Here is a 23,666-nt window from a genome sequence, read left to right on the forward strand (position 1 = left end):
TAAGAGGTTAAACTTAAGATAAAAAAATTAGAAAGCTATGAAAATTGCAAAATTTGGTTGAACAGATATGGACTTTTAATTGGTGGTCTGACACCTTAAGGTGGTACATAACACTTCAGGGAGATAACTCTGTAAAGTCAGCTAAACGTTTTAATGACATTGTGTTGTAAAAGGAATATTAAGCTTCTCAATGATCAAAATTGGTGTTGGTCAAAATATAACCAGTGTATTTTTTTTGACAAAACGGTTGGTTCAAAATTTTCAAAATTTTTATATTTTTGTTAAAGGGTCAAAGTAAATACTTTGTCATAATTTTATAAAATTTAAACGAGCCAAATTAATTTTAGTGAAAGTGTTGGGTACCACCTTAATTGGTGTGATATATTTAGGATAATTTTGCATTTAGCCTATGCCAGTTTTGAACCTGGAAAAATTGTTGAAACAAACAAAACTTTCTGCATAAATATCTTGCCAATGGTTTTCTTCATAGATCTTTGTGAATGTAATACAATGGACAGGATCAGCGCACATCGGATGTCGTATATTTAACTTTTTACAGCTATCTTTCAAACACATTTAACGAAAAGAAAATGTATATTAGATGGTTGTATGATAAACTAGTATGAACTATATTACCCCATGTAGTCCAGTGGTAGCCATCACTCAAATTTGTTATTTTAACTAACAGTCTGGGCAATTTGACACTAGTTATTAAGCCAGTTACAAACACACAAAGTTTTTGGTTACCTGATAACACAAAATAAATAATGCTGCTGTGTTTACTCCATTGATGTGAAGTTTTACAACATGTGAATTTCAAACTAATTGAGGACATCAAGTTTATGTAAGAATTTTTATCAGATTTTATATTTTTATGATAAAGTACTCAAAAATATATTCAAGTTATGAAATCAAAAATAATGATTTCTGCTGCATATCGTTTACGTGAAAGTCGACGGAGAACCATCAGTTATCTTTACGTGAAAGTCGACGAAGAACCATAAGTTATCTTTACGTGAAAGTCGACGGAGAACCATAAGTTATCTTTACGTGAAAGTCGACGGAGAACCATAAGTTATCTTTACGTGAAAGTCGACGGAGAACCATCAGTTATCTTTACGTGAATGTCGACGGAGAACCATCAGTTATCTTTACGTGAAAGTCGACGGAGAACCATAAGTTATCTTTACGTGAAAGTCGACGGAGAACCATCAGTTATCAAACTTAACGTACATAGGCAAAAGGTAATGAATATCTTCATGTCAACAAATATCTTGAGTGAACCGTTATTTGTATTGTTGTTCTATCTAACATTCCAAATGTTTGGTCCTCTTATGCTCGTCAACTTCGTACTTTATAAACCTTCTTAACAATTATTTATTCGAGCGCCATTGGCGAGTCTTTTGTATAAATGCAAACTATAGACATCTTTGATGAGTTTTTTACAACTAGATTGTCACTCATTATTTTGACAGAATTGTTCATATAAAAAAGAAGATGTGGTATGATTGCCAGTGAGACAACTCTCTACAAGAGCACAATGACACAGAAATTAGCAACTATATATGTCACCGTTCGGCATTCAATAATAAGCAAAGCCCATACCGCATAGTAAAACAACAAAGGCCTCGAAATGAAAAATGGAAAACGATTCAAACGAGAAAACTAACGGCCTAATTTATGTACAAAAAATGATCATCGGAAAACAAATATGTAACACATAGACCAAAGACAACCACTGAATTACAGGATCCTGACTTAGGAGAGGCACATACATACATAATGTGGCGGAATTACCCCATCCCTCTTTCACCTGGGACAGTAATGTAACAGTACTACAAACGAACGAACGATAAAAATCAGTTGAAAAAGGCTGCATTTAATCATCAGATGGATATACAAATAGAAATACATCTAGCAAAAACACAGAGTGGATGTGGCAGAGTTCTTGTATATCCCAACAACAAAAAGACATTACGTTCTGATCATAGAGTACTCGTAGTTACTGACAGCTAGTTCAAAGCCACTAACAACTCTTAAAAAGAAAATCACGCATCTAAGACTAAATTATCCAACATCCAGAGTTCATTGCCACTTACTAGTATATAAAATAAAAAGAGATGTGGTATGCTTGCAAATTTTACAACCAGAGACCAAAGCATGTTGCTGTTTATTCTGTTTATATGTATATCACTCGATATGCGAGTAATGAACGTATGTAGCCATAACGATATCTTTTAACGAATTCTACTCAAAGCGGTGCTAGAAAATTGATATTGATATAGGCTCCGATGATCCTGGAAGCCTTATTGTGATATGAGTTGCATGCATGGTAAAAGCAGTAAAGCCACTATCAATTTGCTTTTGGCTTTAAAAGTTGTGTCTGTAGTTTTGTGTTATATAATAAACTATATCACCTGTTCTATCGATCCGAGTAGTTTCCATTCGGAATGCTATTAATAGTATAAGTAGTATACCAAGGTGTATATACATGTACATAGAAGATTATCCGGTACTAAAGCTTTAACCTTCAAAGAAATCTGATCAGGTTTTGTTTAACATCATCGTATATTAATCAGTAATCTCTTATAATCAGAGACATTAAAAATATTTAGTTTTTGTTTGTTTAAATGATACAACTGTGATTTGAATCATCGATTTATAATAAAAAAATAAGGCAAAGAAAAAATATTGAAAAAGTAGATCAGTCGGTATCGGAACCGTGTTCAGGAATAAGAAAACAATTGTCGGGATAAATGTACATTTTTTAAAAACTCCAGGTATGAAAGTGTCTTGTAGAGAAAAGGAAAAATAATATAAGAATCATTTTTGCATGGACGCGCCGAAAACATTTGTTCCACCCCTGCAATACCAATCAAACGATTATAAGACCCTAAATGATTGAATCAACAAACTTAAAACGAAGAAAAGACACACAACAGAACACCCGAACACCACAGAGAAGTACAAACAAAACAAAACCCAAAGCAGTGCTGGTTCTACCATGGAAAGCTTCGCATCGCATACATAACTTGGCTTAAATAATTTCATGATTACAAGAGTTTAGGTTTCTTTACCAATTCAAAATAATAATTATTTTACTCAGACATTTTGAAATTATTTTACTCAGACATTTTAAAATTATTTTACTCAGACATTTTGAAATTAAAAGTATATTTACAAAGAGAAATACAAGTTTCTGTATTTCAATCCAATTCTGATCGAATATTGTTTAATTCATTGGTAAAAGGTGTGCAAAATGCAATATCTGCAAAGTTCCAATAACACTGTGGAACCCACAAAATAGGTACCCATTTTTTCTCGTCCTAAAGATAATCCGCAAGACAAAATCCTTACATAAGCCTGTTGTGTAACCCGGCCACAAATAAATAAAAAATACCATGCAACAAAATCTAATTGAAATGAATGATTTACATATTATAGAATAAAATCAAACTGCTCTCAATCTTTTTCCAGAATAAATCCCACTTATACACACCACTATAAGTATTACTTTGTTTTTTATGGATTATCCTTATTTACCTTGTAAAGCGGCCATTTAAACATGTTAAAGTTCATAGGCTTTTGTGTATACTTTATTAGCTTTAACTATAAAGAAGGCGTGATCTATTTCATTGTAAACAGTATTCCACATTTTCATTTTAGATGCTGATACCCACATATAAATTAAAAATAGAATAAATAAAAACGAAATAACTTCATATACCAGTCTTAAATATTATGTGCTGAACTACTGTGAAATTAAAATTAGATTTAGAAAATTGTATACTGTTAAACGTTTGGCCCATGCAGTTATCGAGAGGGTTGAGCGTCCAAAGAGATGTACAATCGCTTTCATTATAGTAAGAAAAGCCCATACCAAATAGTCGGCTATTAAAGCCTCTACTAGAAACATATTTGAAAAAACTTTAAATATGGAAACTTACGGCCTAAATCATAACAATTTAATTTTACAGAAAACAGGTTTAGCAGAGATGAAACAACGACAAACAATCAACTAAAGGCTTCTGAGTTGGAATAGGCACACCAATAATGTGGCGGAGGTAACCAGCCCTCCCTAAACCTGGAACAATCGTGTAACGGCAAAAACACTGATAATAATGAAAAGTAAGTTTAATGGATGGGCACCAAAACTAAGTTAGAATCTTCTATATCATTGCTCTTCTTTTTTTTTTATTTTTTTTTAATTTTTTTAACTTCTCTCTCTTCTCTTCTAAGTAAACATTTTGCCCCGATAGCTATTTTCTAGAATATCCAAGTTCCTTTCGATCCTTTCTAATTGCCCGAAATGCAATCTGATATGACCTACATGCACATCGTGATCCAGATTGTTTTCTTGAATAAAACTGAGACACATGTCAAGGTTTAAACAATCAAGTGTTAAGTAAAATGCACCAGTAAGAAGCTACATGCACCTTCTTATTAAAGTGTTTTCACATGAATGTCCTGTAAAAATTGACATTTTGTAAATATAACATACGATGGCAGAGTTATGAGTTTGAATAAGAAGTGGGACGAAGAAGGCAACGACAAATATTAAGGGCCGGTAGTCATCATATCATTTTTTTACAAAAACACAAATGTCCTGCTGATATCGAAATATTATCCCGTTAATAATAGGACATTTAATATACAATTTGTATTTAAACACAATATTGCGTTCCTTCGAGATCGGTTTGCTGTATATATACATTGTATTAGGATCGCCATGGTATTACGGTATGCTTGAAACGTCTTTTGGGACATTTAAATTATGATCTATTACTTCATGATCATTTAGTTGTATTCCAAATACAAATTACATGCATTTTTCAGCTGTCTATATTTTCTCTCTCTCTTAGTCGTGTTGGGTTACTGGGCTATATTACATAACTCTCACATGAAATTCGAGCCGACTTCTATGGATGAAAAACGAGTCAACAGTTTTCTCTAATATGTAGATATAGGAAGATGTGGTGTGAGTGCCAATGAGACAACTCTCCGTCCAAATAACAATTTAAAAATAAGTAAACCATTATAGGTCATTGTACGGCCTTCAACACGGAGCCTTGGCTCACACCGAACAACAAGCTATAAAAGGCCCCAAAATTACTAGTGTAAACCCATTCAAACGGAAACACCAACGGTCTAATCTATATAAAAAAACGAGAAACGAGAAACACGTATATATTAAATAAATAAACGACAACTACTCTAATAGTTCTTTTCAAATTGTCAAATAGCTAGATTTAATTTTATTTTTGATTTGTAATAGTAAAGACCAGCTACAACTAGTAAGAACATAGCAAGTAGCAATAAAACAATAAAGTCGAAGAACATATTTAAACACAATGACCAATGATATAAAGAACGGAAAGAAAAACATTCACAGAGCACTTCAATGAAAAGTCACATTCATACTTTGTGTTTGGTTGTTATTCGCTTAAAAGTTCAGTGGCAAATATTTCATGCGTATTATATGTCTTTCTATGTCATGATGTTCCTTTATTGTTTCAGATAAGGGTGAAGGTTGGTACATATTAAAACTTTTAAACCCGCTGCAATTGTCTCGATGTAATTAGGTCTCTGGTGGAGAGTTGTCGCATTGTAATGACAAACATGTCACAAAATGTGATATCTCCTTTTAAAAGTAAAATCTGTGATCAACTCCAAAAAAACGAAAACATATAAGTATGTGTACCAAAACGTATGAAAAATAGTCGAAAATAAAATAGAGAGAATATACCATTTGCACAAAAACCCAGTTTGAGATTATTTGCTAACTAGGAACAAACCATACTATTTTCATATACCGATAATGCATGGTTTTGGTTATTTTCACAAGAAAAAAACAATCAAGATTGTAGCCGGTCAAAATATCAAATAGAACAAACGAAATATATAAAACATTCAAATGGATCAAAATGTGTTCAATAAAAATAACAGCCGTGTGGGAAAGTTGTTTGTGCCAATTAAATATTTACACTATATTAGATCTGTAGTTACGACACACACCCCTAGTCAGTTCAGCCACACCCTTTTTTTGCTTGATTATCACTTATTCTGCATCAATTTCTAAATCACTTATTAACAACAAATATTTGTGCACGTTGTAAAGAGATTTTGTTTGGACGTCAATTTTATGAAGTTGCACCATGTTGTAGTTTTTGGTAATTAGGGAGTCGGTTAAAAATCAACTGAGTTAATGACAATGATAATTAAAGACCAGGCAGCATTTTAAAATTTTCTTCAATTTTATTTGAAATCAAGGAGATGTTTAAATTGAAACATTGTTATACATGGTAAGGTTGAATTTGTGTTTTCCCTGTTCTGGGTTCTCCTTCTTGCGAGTTTTAGATGGTCCGAGTGAAAACCAAAGAAAACTATTTAAAAAAAAAGATTGTAATTGAACTTTAAACTTGATGAACTATTTTTTTTATTTAACATTCGGTTCAAAATATAGATAATCCACCAAAGTGTGGTTGGCTTGTTTGAACAGGAATATTTTTGATGTAAGAAATTGTTGTCAATTCTCATTTCAAAGCTTTATTAGTAGTCGGTACGTATGTAGAAGATTACCGTGGCACACATAAGTTCCATAGAGCTTTTTAAAACTGCTAATATGTACACATTTGAGTAAAATTGAAAATGGAAATGTGGAATGTTTCAGAGACAACAAACTGACCAAAGAGCTAAATACACCCATACCCGTAGCCAGGGGGGGTTCGGGGGGTTCGGACGAACCCCCCCTTGAAAACTATTAAGCACTGTTAAAGTCGATGTTCTGTTCGAATTGTGACTGTTAAAGTCGAGTTTGTGAGTCAAACGAACCCCCCTTTGGAAATTCCTGGCTACGGGCCTGACACCCGAAGGCCACCAATGCACGAGTATTAAATGCAGCGAGCAGATCCCGCACCCGGATGCCTGCTTTAACAATCAGCTAGCCTCTAAACAAAAATGTGTACTAGAATGTATTTATTCGGTTATGTTTTTTTCTTCCTCTCTAGTTTGTACTTTATTAACATTTAACGTGCATAAAACGTTTAAAATAACAAATAAAAGGCCTTAATTTTAAGCAAGATGTTTCGGAGGTAGGTCTATATTAGCTTCATACACTGAGGAAATATAAACAAAAAGTAATGCGTTTTAGATAAAGTTACTAAAGGGTGTTTTTTATTATAAAAATTATTTTCCAAATATTTGAAGAAAAAAATACTTGGTTAAATAAATGGATCAACAACAAAAACGAACCCATTTTTAGTTGTAGTAAAATCATACTGTAATTTTAATTTGCAGGGGATTGTGTTAAAAGGGCGACAACTCATTTTGCCATTTTAGAATGTCATACGATCTAAGGGAAATAACTCTAGAATATTTTCTAGTAATGTGTATCTAACTTTTCTTAAGAATGAAATAAACAATAAAATGGTAGCCTTTTTCGAGATACCGACTTTAGAAAGTTGATTTTTTTTAACGAAACCTTGCTAGAATCAAAGAATGTTATTAGGAAAGTATTTTTTGGTCCAAAAAATATAGGTTCGCGTTGCTTTTCTTAGCGTATTTTGTACTTATCCCCCATGCCTATCAATTTTGCCCTTCAAAAAAAAAAAGTCATCTCAGTGCCTTTAAGGCTACGGACTAATTTTTATTTTGCCTTTTGTATAAAGCAGAGTGCACGAAGTCTCTATAACAAAAAATAACGGGAGCACATATCGACCAATCAGGATTAGCCATACTCTTAATTCTGAATACCATGGCTGCGCCCATAAAATCTAAAGGTGTAGTGTAACCTTAAACGGAGTCAGTACAGATTGACGGAATAAACACATTAGTACAATAGTACTGACTACTGAAATCCAGCAGCGTTATCGACTCAGTGCTGCAGAAAATCTGTCTATTAACACGTGCGTATGGTTTCCGACAGAGTTTCGAAATGATCCAGTCGATGAAATAGCATCTCCGTCACACATAGCAGTAATTTAATCAAAATGGAAAGTTTCAACAAAAGTCTTGTCTACAACTTTTCTTAACTCGCAGGGATTAAGCTTTATATATTTTATATACTGGTTTATTGTTGAAGGCAGTATTGTTCCCTCTCTATGTCTCTGGTTTGTGGCGTTTAATTGCTGTTTTTTTTTAGGTGAATACCCTTATGTATCATGAAGTTTCTTATAATTCGATAAATACTGGTTTTACAGAAGCATTTTATGTCAGTTAGAAACAAAAAAGTAGAAAAACATAAATGCACTTTACAACTGCAGATTGGATATAACATTGATTTTTGTGTAATCCTTTTCTCTCGATTTTTATTGTTCTAAATTAAACATGTTTGTTGTACATGTGTTCAGACGATAATAAAAGTTTTACCAACACTAGCAATAAATGTGCATCGACTGAATCATATTTTCAATTATCATAAATTTGGGCAAGTATCCCAATTTTGCCAGCACACACAAATCTTCACACTGCCTTGATTCTTCCCTGCTAAGCTTTGAATAAGCTAAAGGTGGAATGAATATATATATTGACTCAAAAACACATTGATTTGCGTTTGACATCTATGTTTAAAACACAAATTAATATTGCAAATGATATTTAATGGTCATGTATATAGCAAACAATAATATTTATAATAAAGATATAATGAGAATAATAAAAAACACATTAAAACAAAATATAACAATAAATGTATGACACATATTTATTCAACATCAATCTCGTCTTGTGAACTTTCACCCAAAGAATCCTTCCCAGGTTCCTCGAATCTGCTCTGGTATGTACCATAGTGTTCATGTTCATTAACAGATTTCGTGTCCTCGTGTTCAGATTGATCACAGTTAAATTTTGCACTATGTTCAAAAGCTTTGGCTCGTAACGTAGCGATACTTTCCGAACGCATTTCGTCTTTGTCTTTGGTACTCTTGCCGTCATCAGATGATTGTTCGTCGACGTCTTTAAAGGTCTTGGCTGCTTCAATGGACTTCTTGTGCATACCTGAGGACAAATCTGAATGTAAGTGTTCAGAGTACTTTAGTTATATTATATTTACACCTTTGTGTCATGATCTACGCTTCGTTGTTGCTCTACTGAGTTTATAATCTGTGTAATTGTTTTATATTTGTTTCAGTAACCTTATTGAGCTTCCTCGTATTATACATACTAGATTCCAAAGTAATGGAGACCACACAATATTCTTTTACTTATATATCTATCTATTGTTTCACTGTTTGCTGTCAGAAATTGGGTTTCGAAAGTACCTCAACAGGTGCTTTAATAAAGCATAGTCATACTGACTTCGGGAACGTATAAAGTTTTATAGTTATAGTGCGCACTGGTCACAGACCTGTATTTGTCTCATTGATTGTGTACACTACACGTGTCTAAATATGAATATGGCTGTTTTGTTTCAACTTTGTATGGTTGTATGTTTGTATGTTGTTCTTTTTTTAACAAAATAAAAATTAAAACGCCACTTTCATTGTTTGCTTATCTATATTTTATTGTAACTATTTTTTACTTGTTTAACAAAATGAGATGTATGTTATTTCTATTATCTCATTCTTGCATTCAAAGTCATAATCTAGTGACTACATTAAATGTTTAATGGTATCAATTAATTTATTCTATAACAGTGATTCTGTAGCAATCTTTTGATAGAATGGTATTATTGTTTTTTTGTGTGTATATTTAATTGCCTTCAAACTGTACATATACTGAAGTATGCAAGTTAATTAAAGACTTTTGAAATAAACTTACTTAATAACCATGGTGCACACGAATCCATCACTCCACGTTCAGCACTTTTGATAATGGTTTCTGGAAGCGGAAGTGAATGTCTAACCATTGCTCCATAAAGCCCATACTCTGCCATGATACTACTTCTTCCCCAAGTTTTCTCTGTTTTTCTCCATTTAGCTCTTCTATTTTGAAACCATACCTAAATGAGAAACAAAATATTTTCGGTTTACTTCATATTTAAAAAAAAAAGGTAAGGTTAATATATATGTAAAAGATATTAAACCCATTCTATCACTAAAATTAACAGGACATAAAAAGGGGGAATTATATATATACGAGACTGTCATTAAAGTGAGAGGGTTGGTGCAATAGAACCAGGTTTAATCCACCATTTTCTACATTTAAAAATGCCTGTACCAAGTCAGGAATATGACAGTTCTTGTCCATTCGTTTTTGATGCGTTTTGTTATATGCTTTTACCATGTGATTATGGACTTTCCGAATTGATTTTCCTCTAGTTCAGTATTTTTGTGATTTAACATTTTTCTATAACCTAACTGGTGCATGATAGGACTGAGGTTATACAGCTGAATCTTTTAAAGCACGGCTGTCTAGTTACAATCTAGGCATGCATGGCAAGAGGTTTTCAGAATACACATGGGCTATTTGCCGCTGAACTTTAGAATTCATCAAGAAATGATCAGTGTTTACTTGATAATATTACTTCCAGTTATAACGCAAAGCAGGGCATATACAAAAGTTGTCTGGAATATACATGTAGTATTTGACACTGGTCGTTTTACATATGTTCAGAAATGATAATGTATATACGTCTTTCCTTCATAACGTCAACTGGCAATGCAGTGAAAGCATTATTGATATAATTGCAGTAATTTGGGACAGAGCAGAATCTCAGGCATTTGTTGAAAAAAACCAAACATTGTATGGTCATTAATGCGATAAAAAGGTGTTTACTTTGTAATTCATATGTACATGCAGCAAAATAGCACTTTTCAATTATCAGTTTATATATACAGTGATAGATAATATATTTTTGTTTCATTATATTTACATAAAAACTGGTGCTATATACTATAGACATGTAGAATACTGAGTGACTGTTAGCTGCATTATAATATATACAGCTACAAATATTACACTGGTCCTTAAATCATGCAAAAATCAACGGAAGCGTTGAAAAAACCAACACACACAAAACATGTGGGCAAAATCAACGGTTTTACAATTTTATGAAATAATAAAAAGAAGTTTTTAATTCTTTTAACTAAATTCTTATATTTTAACCATGAAATTAAGAGTTATACATCAATCTTTTCGTTTTTTTTCTGTACATCATGTTACATAAATGCAGTCAAAGCAGTTGTACTATTTACCGACATAAAATATGATATTGGAGTGCTTTGCGTTTATTGCCAGCCAATCAGAATCACGGATTTTCGTGTAATTTAATTATATACAAGAACCAGTTCAAAAATATTAGTTATTCAACATGCGAAATAAGAAAAATACAGTAGTGCTAGAATGTACTTTGATGTTGAATAATTGAAATAATTGTAAATGTTTGATGTCATTTTATTTGTATTTTAATGTATTTTAGAATTTCTTGGAATCTTTTGAAAAACAATATAGACGAAGGGGTTGCACAAAATATTTCAATTTCGTATATATATTTATTCAAATATATTTTAACTAACGCGAGAATCAATTATAAAAAAGTATTTTTATCGATTTGAAAATAAAGACTAACCATTTTTCAAATCCCGTCCGCTAAAATCTTTACACTAATCTTGCATATCTTTATGCATTAAAATTCTTTGAATTATCTCATTTGTTAGCTACAGTTCACATCAATTTAGTTATAATTTTCCGCTGGTTGGCTTATTATCGTAAAAGAGGTTTAAATATCCGCAGTGCCGGTCTAATCCATATAGAAAATATAGTTCCTTTGTTAATATTCAATAAAATAACAAAATGATTCTAACTGATTTAAGGCAGTTGACCGGATTCGTGAGAAGAAAGAATTTATCTGAAATACAATGATGCATTGACAATATAATTAGAGGAAAATGCATTACATCGCTAATATCCCGTTTTCCAATTGGAAACCTATTAATTGATGTGCAAACACGTGCTTGTTCGCGGTAGAACGTGTCTAACGGGGTTGTCAGCTTCAGTAGGTGGTATTTATCTGATCGTACACTCTATCGAAGGCAGGTCTGAAATATCTGATGAAACAAGTCTATTAAATCCTATATTGACAACCAAAATATTTCGAAATTTATTGCAAGTCTCCATAAAAGTTTATCATATTATTTAATGCGTATGAATTTAATTTACATTTTAGATATCATAGATATGAAATGTTGTTATGTTTAATTGTTATGTATTGTGGTAAGGGATGTTTACATGTATAAATTTGATTTACTAATTTGCATTATTCGGGGAAAATTATTTGTGCAGACATTAGCCGCAATTTTTTAACCTTTGGTACTACAGAGCGATTAAAAATTTAACCGTTGAATAATTAAGCATAATATGGTTATATATTCTTCACTAAAGATCAACTGGTTATCTTATGATTTCTGTTGTTGAGTTACTGATAAATTTCAAAGAGAAATAACTAATTTACTTTCTTCAAGTACGCTCAAACCTAAGCATTTGAAGGTCAAGACTAAACGACCTAAGGGGACCTATGTCGTTAATCTTCATGCGATATTGTCGGATTTAAATCATAATATTAATTCATGAATGAAGCAAAACTTTTTTTTATCGACAGTATCTTCAAAATATTAAATATTTCATATTTATTTTTATTGCACTATGAAACTATTTATTCAAAATATAATATGTGAAAACAAAAAATAATAACACCATGTTATAAATGTCATGCGCACGACTCGTTTTTTGGATAAAGATAATAAAAATGGAAATGGAAATGGGGAATTTGTCAAAGAGACAACAACCCTACCAAAGAGCAGACAACAGCCGAAGGCCACCAATGAACATGAATGTGTCCCATAAGGACGTACTATTACTTGTCAGAAGGTAAAACAGTTTTTTTTTACGTAGATCTAGTTGTTTAATTGCTATTACTACTACAACTGATTAAATTAACATTAGGTTTAAATGTGTTCTATTACTTGTGTAAAAGAGGGGCAAAAGATACCAGAGGGACAGTCAAACTCATAGATCGAAAATAAACTGACAACGCCATGGCTTAAAAAAGAAAAAAGACAAACAGACAAATAATAGTAGACAGGACACAACATAGAAAACTAAAGACTTTAACAACACGAACAAAAACTAAACTAAAAGGTGCATATGTGTAAATAATCAGAGAGTTATTTCAAACTAAGCGGTAATTTTTATTTCCGATAACAGCCCAATGCTATCCTCTAACAGTAAAAAATAATATAAATTTCAAATTTGAAAACCAGGATGCCTTTATATGTAGAAACTGGAAGAACGGTATGACCAAAATAAACATAATAATAAATATCATCGGCTTTGTTGGAGGGATTTTGGACCCCAGTTTCTTAATTATTTTCTAAATTAACCAACACAGTTTTATACTATATAGAATAAATAGGTTATCATATCCCATTATAATCCATTACATCAAAAGCTACAGATAAAATGTGACAAACTAAACTAATTAAATCTAAGTTAGCAATACAGAGAGAATGGTACTAACTGTTCGAACTGAACAAAACCTAATAGGGTGTGACAAGGAAACGGTCACGCTATAATGAACACAACCGTAACAGCAAGATGTTAATGTACGCTATTCTCATTGTGTTTTAATGAAGACTACGAGACCGGTTTGAACTATTAAGATAAAATCTAAAACCCGGACAATGATCGACCTAGCATTCGGAAGACAGCAGTGTAACTATACCAGTTAATAAATACGATACATTGTTTCCAATTTCCAAACCGGATCTAACACCAATGAAAAGCAATATGGCTACCTTGCCGCATGGTGATCGCTGCAATTAGCTTTTAATTGAATATGGTCACGACAGACGAGATTGGAGTGCTATAACAAATCTATTAATTGGAATCACATAATTGTTAAAAGATTCATTGGAGAATACAGCTAATCTATTAGATAAATTGAAAATTCTAGACATCATTGCACTCGTTGGGTTTCAAATATTCTGCTTAGCAAAATACAATTTGACAAATTCGTCTCCTGGGGTGTTTATTTCGACCTTAGAAAAGATAATAGTTCTAACGTGATATTCTTTATTCTGTTTGAACGACTATTAATTATCCTGAACAATGTTATTGGACGCACTTGTAAATGAAATGTCCATGTTGTCGATGGGTTTTCTTCTTCAATGACAGATAAAAGCTAATAAATGGAGGGGAAATATATGCATGTTTTACAGATATATAGAAAATAGATACATCACCGAAAAAAGAATCCAAATTGTTTTATCAGCTTATTTGAGTTATCATTCATTATATTGCGCAAATTTATAGAATATATAATACGGTATCTTACACAACTATACAAATAATTATTGAGAATTATGATTTTATCAATGAGTAATTAAAATATATGTGCATTTAAAACAAGGTTGGTCATTTGGATACATTTTATAACCACACATTTGATAATATTTAGCCAAATCTATTTGGAAATAACTATCGTTGTTGAAGGCCGTGCGGTATATATAGTTAATTTGTATGTCTGTCTATAGTGAATATATAGTTCAAGGGTGCCAGGTCTACTTAGTTTTACTATATATTTCCTATAACAACACGGTGCTATCCTTTAAAAGTCAAAAACTTTATAAATATCACATTTGAAAATCAGGATGCCTAAATATGGAGAAACTGGAAAAAGATCAGCTTTAAAGATAACTTTTTAAATAATTGTCAATAACTAAAGAAGAAAAAAACATCGACAAGCAGTTAGTTACAAGAGGAAAAAAGCATTTATAAAGCATTTTTGTTTAAAATGAGGCGACGTGGCATGGTCGCAACGAGACAGCTATTCAAAGGAGATAAAATGAAGTAGAACATACATTTATATATAGTTAGCAATTATAGGCGACCATACGGCCTTTCGCAATGAGAAAACCGTCATAACGTATGGTCGGTCTACTTTAAAAGGCTCCGACATGAAAAAATGGAACCAATCTAAACAAGTAAACTATAACGGCCTTATTTATGCCGGCATTTTGCATTTGCGCCGATTTTTTCTTTCATTTGCGCCGATTATTTTTTTCATTTGCGCCGTTTTTTCTACAGGTAAATCAGGTAAATTACAGGTGAAATGATATAAGAAGATGTGGTATGAGTGCCAATGAGACAACTCTCCATCCCAATAATGTTATTTTCATTTATCATTAAAGACCTATTCCGTTAGCCAGTTGTACATATGTTATGAATTGTCATGCAATCATAACATGTATGTAACTGTTGTCTCCTGCTTAAAATCAAGAAGTAAAAACCTAAGATAAAAGCACTTTGTTTATACTAAAATGACGAATTAAAAATATATGTACAGCATTCAAACCCATAAAAACGGAATACATTCAAATCATAAATCTGTTCTTTCCGAGTATGTATAGGCAACACATCTTTCTTATGATTTCGTCTCTTCTATTTTTGGCGTAATTGTCGATAATGAAGGCCACCTTTTCTTTGTCTGACATACGTACTGGTGGGGGCATTTCTAGAGATAGCATTTTCTCACAAGGAAGCTATTCAACCAAGAGTTCCAAATGGTGAAGTTGAATTCATCCCTTCGTTAATTTTATGGACGCTATCACGAATTGGTTTACCGTTATGCCGAATGTGTACTTGTACGTTGTCTAAGAATGTACATGTATGACATTTGTCATCAGAAGGAGCGGAGCGTCAGGCAATGTCAAACGTGAAGCAGTCATCGATTTCATTTAGGGAAAAGAATGGTAACCCGAAACATTGGGATAGCCATTTACCAATTGCAATGTCACTTGATTTGTCTTTATACTCTCTGCTCAGCCAATGTAAAAGTATGAACTTACCTGTTACTTACCTGTAAATCCAATTAGGAAAAAATATAAAATCGGCGCAAATGAAAAAATGAAATCGGCGCAAATGAAAGAATGAAAAATTTCAAAATCGGCGCAAATGTCATACGCCCATTTATGCACAATGAATAATTTACGAAAAACAAATACAGAAATGAACAAATGACAAGCAATGCACTACAGGCTCCCGACTTGGTAAAATATCATCGCTTTCAGAAATAACTTTGTCACACTTGGGCACTCATATATACGAATATAACCTCAACTGCTGTATTTTAAGTGGTACTTTTAGTTCATCATGGTACATATATAAGATATGTAATAGAAACAAATAATAAAATAATACAAATAATCCCAATCAAACCGTTCTTTACATCATTTTTTTTATAATTTCTCCGTAATCTCTGAGTCAAGCTATATTGCAGTAAAACATACAAAAAGAGTGAATAACACACTTGACAAAAATAAATAATTTCACAAACCTGAATTCTGTCCTCGGGTAGACTTGTTTTTAAGGCCAGAACCTCGCGTGCGTACACATCCGGGTAGTGGGCCTCTTTGAAAGCTTTTTCAAGTTCTTCAAGTTGATAACTTGTAAAAATTGTTCTATAAAAATAAAATAAATTAATGTTATAATTTTAGTATTAGAAAAAAAAAAATAATTGATATTGTGACATGAAATTAATGCATTGGTTATAATTGTGTGTTGACGTCGATGACATGACCTCGAATAAAATTATTAGTCGACATTTTCTGTAACAAATTACGATAGTTTTGACAAGTTACTTTAGTAATTGGATTAACGAAATAATCTGTTAATCGTTTTAGTGAGAAGCAAATACAGAATTGTTTTATGTTTTTGAAACATCAAACAAAAGGACACAAATATTCATCATACCCTAACCTTAACCTTAACCCTCAAAACCCTAACAGTTTCAGGTAATTTGTGTTGACATCTTGTGATTCAGTTATTAAAAAAATACGACCATGGGATTTCTAACTTTCTTCACACAATTTAATGCAAGTTTAAGTTTGAACCTTTCAAAGGGGAATACATATAAGGGGTTGCTACAAATGTATTATTTTATATGACTACAGGCATTTTGATAACCAAGAAGTATAGACATTATTTTTTTAAGTGGCCTAAAATGATTTCTTAAAGGCAAATGCCGACTGTATGGAATGCACTCGGAAAAGTTACAACAAGAAAGACAACTCTTTCATTTTAATTTTAATTTCATTCTCGCATAAAAGAAATCCAGGTCATTCATACACGTGTATGTTAATATATATGTATACATGCTTAATTAATCATTGAATGAGAGCAATTATAAATAGTCAGCTAATTTTAATAAAGGGCTGCGCTTAAGCGCATGATACGCCCGTTGCTCTTTTAACTTGTCTTTTATGCTTTAAATGAATTTATATGATCAACTAGAAATAGTGTGAGCCCTGTCAAATACCCCCTCCAAATAATAAATAAAAATGCACAAAAAAATTGGCACTATTAAGGTCAATAGATATAAACAATTTATCAAAGTTGCATAAAATTTTGTGAAAGTGTTAGTTATTGTCCCAAAATTGGAAAATCCTCTTTTTTAAGCATAAAAATTCATAACACGGAAATGTAAAATCTGAAATTTATAAAAATTGAAAGGGAGCTTACATCAATAGATATAAACAATTCACAATTGTTTCATGGACATTGGTGAAAGCCTTTTTGAGTTATTGTCCGAAGTGTTGAAAATCCCCCTATTTTTATGAATAAAGCCCCATAAATCCAAAACTTAAAACCTGAAATTTATAAAAATTGAAAGGGAGCTTACATCAATAGATATAAACAATTCACCAAAGTTTAGTGGACATTGGTGAAAGCCTTTTTGAGTTATTGTCCGAAGTGTTGAAAATCCCCCCTTTTTTTATGAATAAAGCCCCATAAATCCTAAACTTTAAATCTGAAATTAAAAAAACACGAAAGGGAGCTTACGTCAAAGATATAAACAATTCACTAAAGTTTCATGGAAATTGGTGAAAGTGTTTTTGAGTTATTGTCCGAAGTGTGGACGACGGACGGACAGACGGTACGACGGACGGACGGACGGACAACGGTATACCATAAAACGTCCCGTCTAAAAGACGACGGGCGTATAAAAACGGGATATAGATACAAACAAGGCTGTCAAAAAATATTTAAAAGTTGAAAAAAAACACCATTCCCAAAGGATAAAAGACAAACAAGAATCAGCGAAAAACTACAAAGAAAATGTTCCCGTTTTAATAAAACCTGTCTTTCGTGACCTACGAGATGTATATGCAGAGAAAAGGCGGAAACTAAGAGAAAATACTTTAATATTAGTTTAAGAAAGAAAATTTTATCCTATCGAAGAACAAAGGAAGAACAATTTGTTTTTTGCCATTTTAAAAAAGAGCTGGAAAATTAAAAAATATTCTGAATTGGTCTTTTTACCGTAATTTATTTTCAAAACTAAGAGCATTAAATCAAAATTATTGTTAACAAATTGCACTCGAGCGATTTACCATAGCTAGCTACCCGACCAAAAATGAAACCTCAAAACAGAATTACCGCCATAATTCTGGTTTTGCTTTTGAAGTATAGAAGCATAGGGGGGAATGAAATAATCGCAATAAATTATTCATTTTTATAGTATATATAAAAGTACACCTAAACGATAATGACATAAAAATTCAATGAATTTCACAAAATATAAGTTTGATGGAGCATGCTTTTTAATACAATGCTATACATAGAATAATTTAATCCTAACTAATTAAAACAACATCCTGTAAAGTTATAACAGAAAGAGTATTCTCGTGTAAGCCTTTGTATGATACGGGAATAATGTACTTTACTTTGCTAGTGCGGAAAGATTAACAGTTTCGAATTATACCAATTGATAAAGGTTACTGAGAAAATTAGCTAAAATTAGACAATTTACCAATCGAAATTGATAAACGAATCAAGCAGACAACGCAACAATTAGAAAAAATGTCATCCTATTGTTTGTTAGGGACCAGGAACAATCGTAGCATTTACCGTGCTAATCTGTTAATGCGCCTCTATTGTATTAACAATGTGTAAAATGCAAACGAATGCCTCCCTGGGTATACTTCAATTATGGCTGTCATTATCATATCGCACGTCAAATCCACAGAACAACAATTGACAATAATTAGGTTATTATACCAGGACGACCATTCTGGTTTTATATTTCACAAGTTTTCATGGTATAAGCATAGACACGCGATGGTTCTGTGTTATACAGCTAAAGGGATGAACATAATATTTATTAAATTGTATTTTAAACTAGCCGTATTTATTGATTCTAGGTAGAGAATGATATTCTACAAAATTACCTTAACAAATTATTATCTTCTCAATTTTAACTAATTAGAAATTGTCATGATACGACTAAAAGAGAACAAAGATAAAACCTCGTTTATAAAATTTACAAATGTTAGGGAAAATTCCAATACTTTTGAAAAGGTATGGATCTAACAAATGTGATTTATTTGAGCATCTGGTTCTATATTAAGCTATTTAAGGGAGAATTAGATATCCCACATTCCTTAAAAGACTCATCAAATTTCACAGGACAACAAGTAAAAAATATTTCTAGAAATTGTATATGATTAAATGCCTCATAGTGTGTTAAAAATTGAAACATCCTATACAATTTTCTAAGTAAATCTAAAGAAGAAAATTTAAAAACTGAACCCATAAAGGCTCTCTATATATATATACTGAATAGTTAATAGCCGACGTATTCGCAACGCACTAATTTAAAAAAAAAAGTCCGGATTGGAATTAGGACGAGCTATCACGAATGACTTATTGTACATATATCATAATTTGACAACTATTGAAGTCAAGTTTGCAGTATCAGAAAGTTAATAATCCAAACTAAAGATAGGATAACTAAAATAGTAAAGTAACGATATCCTTTTTTGAAGACGTCATCAGCCGTACAGTCACCTAATTTTGTACCGACACAGAGGCAAAATCGGGAGAATCGCGAGTTAAACTGATGTGGAGACTCTATCTAATGGAAAGCAAAAAACAAGTCAGCACCCGATGTACTTGGAAATACAAAACAATTGTCTTGCTGTAAATTTGAAAATTTCACACAGAATTATAGAAATTGTTTCACATTGTCATGCATAATAATAAAATTATTTACACAGACCTATGTCGTCGCTTCTTCTTCTTTTTCTTCCCTCCAACCGTCGTTCCATCCAGACTGTCGACACTTCCTTTATCTCCTATACTATGTTCTAAATCTAAAAGGAAAAATGAACAAATTTTCTGATCCGTACAAGTATAGTTATAATTTTTTTTTTAAATGCGCCAAATTGAGAGATTCAACGTTGAATATTTTGATATTGTGTTCTATGTCCATGCAAATAGTTCTATTCTATTGTCTGTTCAAATATATACGGTTATAATTTCCCTGCACCAGATGCGCATTTCGACAATTAATGTCTCTTCAGGAATGCTCAAACCAAAAAAATTTTTGAAATATCTTAACCTGACACAAACGTATAGAAGACTTGATGCATGCAAAAAAGGACAAAATTAAAGAAAACTCTGGACAAGTAATCCGAGCTATGCTTAAAATTTTCCAATATGCTTGTCTTCTTTATGATATTTTTGCCATTTCTGTATATAAATTTTGTATCGAGTTTGATTGCGACCAATTTCACCACAGAACACTCTGTATAGATCCATTACTTACACGGAATTGTTTCTGATACATGAACTTGAGGTCTTACTGTAGAAAAACTACATGTGTCGAGTACGTTGTCGTTTATATATAATTTTCAATTTAAGGTTGCACATTTTGTTTCGTTTTTTAACTTTCAATTATTCGTGGATTATGTTATTTCATATCTTATATTTGTGTAACTATAATAAGACTTAAATAATAACAGTACAAAATGTTTTAAACCTGTCGACAATTAAAAATATATAAATGATAAATTATTTAGTATAGGTTGATAATTTAATGAACAGGCTAGAAATATAGATTCACGGAATTTTAACCATAAATAATTATGTAAAAACGTATTTGTGAATTCTTTTCCCCCCTATTTTTTGGCTTTAAAACAACTTATGTATAATATGCAATAATCGAAGTAAAAACTTGTAAAAATTATTGTGTCTTCCAAATTTAAAGTAACATATTTATCGAAGCGAAAACAAACGAAATTACAAATATCATAATGTTTAAAATAATTTCCTATTAGACGTTATACAATATGACTAATTTCAAAAGTTTCAAAAGTTTTTTCTTCTGAATGATTTCATTGTTAGTAAATTCTGGATTATTCCCGTAGGAAAAACCACAAGTTTGTCATCTATAAAATTAAATGTTATCTTTTCACGTGCAAGATGATAAGTTTGAAAGAAACGTTTCCTGAGTTTACCCGCGAGTAAAAAACAATCTAGTCCTCTGCGCGTTTGAAGTGTATATAATGTGACACTCGAGGACAAACACCGGTGAATCCCGGAGATCCAGCACGTGCTTACCTGTTTAAATTAATTGAACAGGTAACCGTAATATCCGAGAAATATGAATAATAATTTTATTGCTACATCTTTTGTCAATCAGCCAAATGGAATAACTAGCGATAATAAAAAGTTAAATTAGCAAATTAATATTTGATAATGAGTAATATGAAGATATTTAATACCTGAATACACTTTGAAGCCCTGCAGGGATTGCCATTCTAAAAGTTATCTTTTTGCAGGTATAAACATTACGAATGCTTTTGAAATTAGTTCAATTTTTTTATGATAGCATTAATACAAAATGAAAACTGTTGATAATTTAATTAAACGTATTTTATATGTATATTATCAGAAATATAGATCGCTCAAACTGGTACCATCGAAATGGCTTCAGGTTAAGGTTGGCATCAAGTGATCTTATCTCGGACAACAGGCTTTTAGAAAATTGCCATCGTTACTATTAATCTTGGTTTGGCTAATGAATGTTTATTTGTTATAAGGATGAACCCCAGTAAACACAGGCAGCGATGTGTCAATTGTTAAGCCTATTATTTCAGAAACCGTTAGCATTATACAAATGACAAGCAGCGAAGATTTCGCTGAAATATACAAAAATCAGTATATTTCCGCGTGAAATAAATTACAATTGTAAATGTCACTAATAACATAAAAAATCATAAAATAGAAATAAGCTTTCAGATTTACGGTGTATTGATGAAACAATTGTTTTTTTCGTAAAATCAAATTGCTATTAAATAATTATTAATTTTTCCATGGGTCGTTTATATTTTACAAAATTACCACAAATTGTTTTGCATGCAGCAATGATTAAGCGTATTTATTCATAAAACAAACAAAAAAGAAAGAAAAGAAAGAAAGAAATACAAATATATATAATTTTTAATTCAAATATTATATTTGAAAATACAGCATTTTAGACTCTAAAACTGTTGTATATTTAAGCACTCAAAAATAAATATATAAAAGCGAACTATCTCCAATGCAATAGTGGAGCATACAATAGTTTTTGTAGTGGTTTACGATAGTCAAGATATATAAATAAACAAAAAGTGTCGTTAACTTACTTTCTTTTGTTAAATTTCATTCTTTTATTTTTTTTCCAGTAAAAATATATATATATAGTTTAAAAAGAAACAGGAATATGACAAAGTCGTTTTTTTACAATGAGTATATTTTTATTGTGCTTGTACAAAACACAATTGCAATTTTGAAATTATTTATTTACAATAAAATATTGAAATTTTCACTTACTTGATTTAATATCGCCTTTTGGTAAACCTTGACCAGCTCCAATGCCGAATACAGTTTGTGCTGAGCTATTTAGAGCATTTATAAATGTCGATCGCCAACTGGAATAAGGGAGGCTAGCAGTAGACTCCTTAAGCCCCGGACTCCCTAAAGGTGCCAGGGAGGTGGCCAAATACGCAGAAGGAGAAATCAAAGCATCACTGTGAGTTGTCCTTACTTTTTCTTCATCCTCACTTCGAAGTCCTAAAAGTTCTTGTATAGCGAATGAATTTCTAGAATGTGAAAATGTTCGGTCTGTGTTTTCGGCAGTGTGTAGATTATGTGAAGCAAAATTTGCCGAGAATCCTAAAGAACTAGCGGCTGTCATCCCGAGCGCGGCAGCATAGCTTGGATGATGGGCAAAATTCATCATCTTCTTAAAGTCAATATATATTATTTTAAATATATTTATATGCTTTTTAAAACTCTATTTTTTCTCGTTTTTTTGTACAAGAAAAATTAGAAAAAATGAAACATATGAGCGGCTGAGTCTCCGTTCTCTCAAATTACAATAATAAAACAATTAATCCATTTGCAGTATTTTAGAAATCTATAATAAACAGATTCAGAAAACATTAATTTATTAGCTTATATCTTTATGCATATAACTATTTAACGCCCATTCTAATTGAATATCAATACAAATAGCTGTCAATCTATTGTAATAACCAATACAATATCGGGACGGATTAGCTGATACGTTGAAATTGACTTCCCGCATTAATGAGATGTCTTGCGGCGTTCAGCGAGCTCGCGATACTAGACTATGAGTAGCTTTCAATAGATTTTTTATCAATTTGTAATTTTACCATATTTTTAATTTTTGTTCTAAAGGAATAAAATGGACGAACGTGATGCTCAGAAGAATAGAAAATCAAGTCCACTTAACTTTGTCTTCCCGGGGAGGTTAGGCTTTAAACTGTGGCAGCAAGAAAAACAATTTGTTGATTACTTCTTAACTAACTAATTTAGCATAACGTATGACTGCTTGTTAAGAAAACATCTTTTGCCATTTTAGATTTTAAGAGTTTTGACAATAA

General features: G+C 31.7%; 1 protein-coding gene across 2 annotated transcripts; it reads right to left on the reverse strand.

Moving 5' to 3' along the window:
- Positions 1 to 8,609: 8,609 nt before the first annotated feature.
- Positions 8,610 to 23,174, reverse strand: LOC134709185 (visual system homeobox 2-like). Of its 2 annotated transcripts, none has more exons than XM_063569363.1 (5): positions 22,591 to 23,174; positions 19,994 to 20,087; positions 16,271 to 16,394; positions 9,757 to 9,937; positions 8,610 to 8,994 (listed from the first exon to the last, which is right to left on the reverse strand). In XM_063569363.1, exons 1-5 carry the CDS (start codon positions 22,997 to 22,999, stop codon positions 8,702 to 8,704), a joined length of 1,101 nt encoding a protein of 366 aa, XP_063425433.1. In that variant the 5' UTR covers positions 23,000 to 23,174; the 3' UTR covers positions 8,610 to 8,701. The 2 variants fall into 2 exon arrangements, with proteins under 2 accessions (XP_063425433.1, XP_063425432.1); XM_063569362.1 differs by having other exon boundaries at positions 8,610 to 9,006.
- Positions 23,175 to 23,666: the final 492 nt, after the last annotated feature.

The sequence above is a fragment of the Mytilus trossulus genome, chromosome 3 (genome assembly GCF_036588685.1).
Source record: "Mytilus trossulus isolate FHL-02 chromosome 3, PNRI_Mtr1.1.1.hap1, whole genome shotgun sequence".
Classification (NCBI taxonomy): Eukaryota; Metazoa; Mollusca; class Bivalvia; order Mytilida; family Mytilidae; genus Mytilus; species Mytilus trossulus.

Coding starts and splice junctions, on each gene's coding strand:
- LOC134709185 (XM_063569362.1), bottom strand. CDS start 22,999: ATGATGAATTTTGCCCATCATCCAAGCTATGCTGCCGCGCTCGGGATG. Junction 16,395..19,993: donor AAGAAGAAGCGACGACATAG/GTCTGTGTAAAT, acceptor TTATTTTTATAG/AACAATTTTTACAAGTTATC. Junction 9,938..16,270: donor TACCCGAGGACAGAATTCAG/GTTTGTGAAATT, acceptor TTTCTCATTTAG/GTATGGTTTCAAAATAGAAG.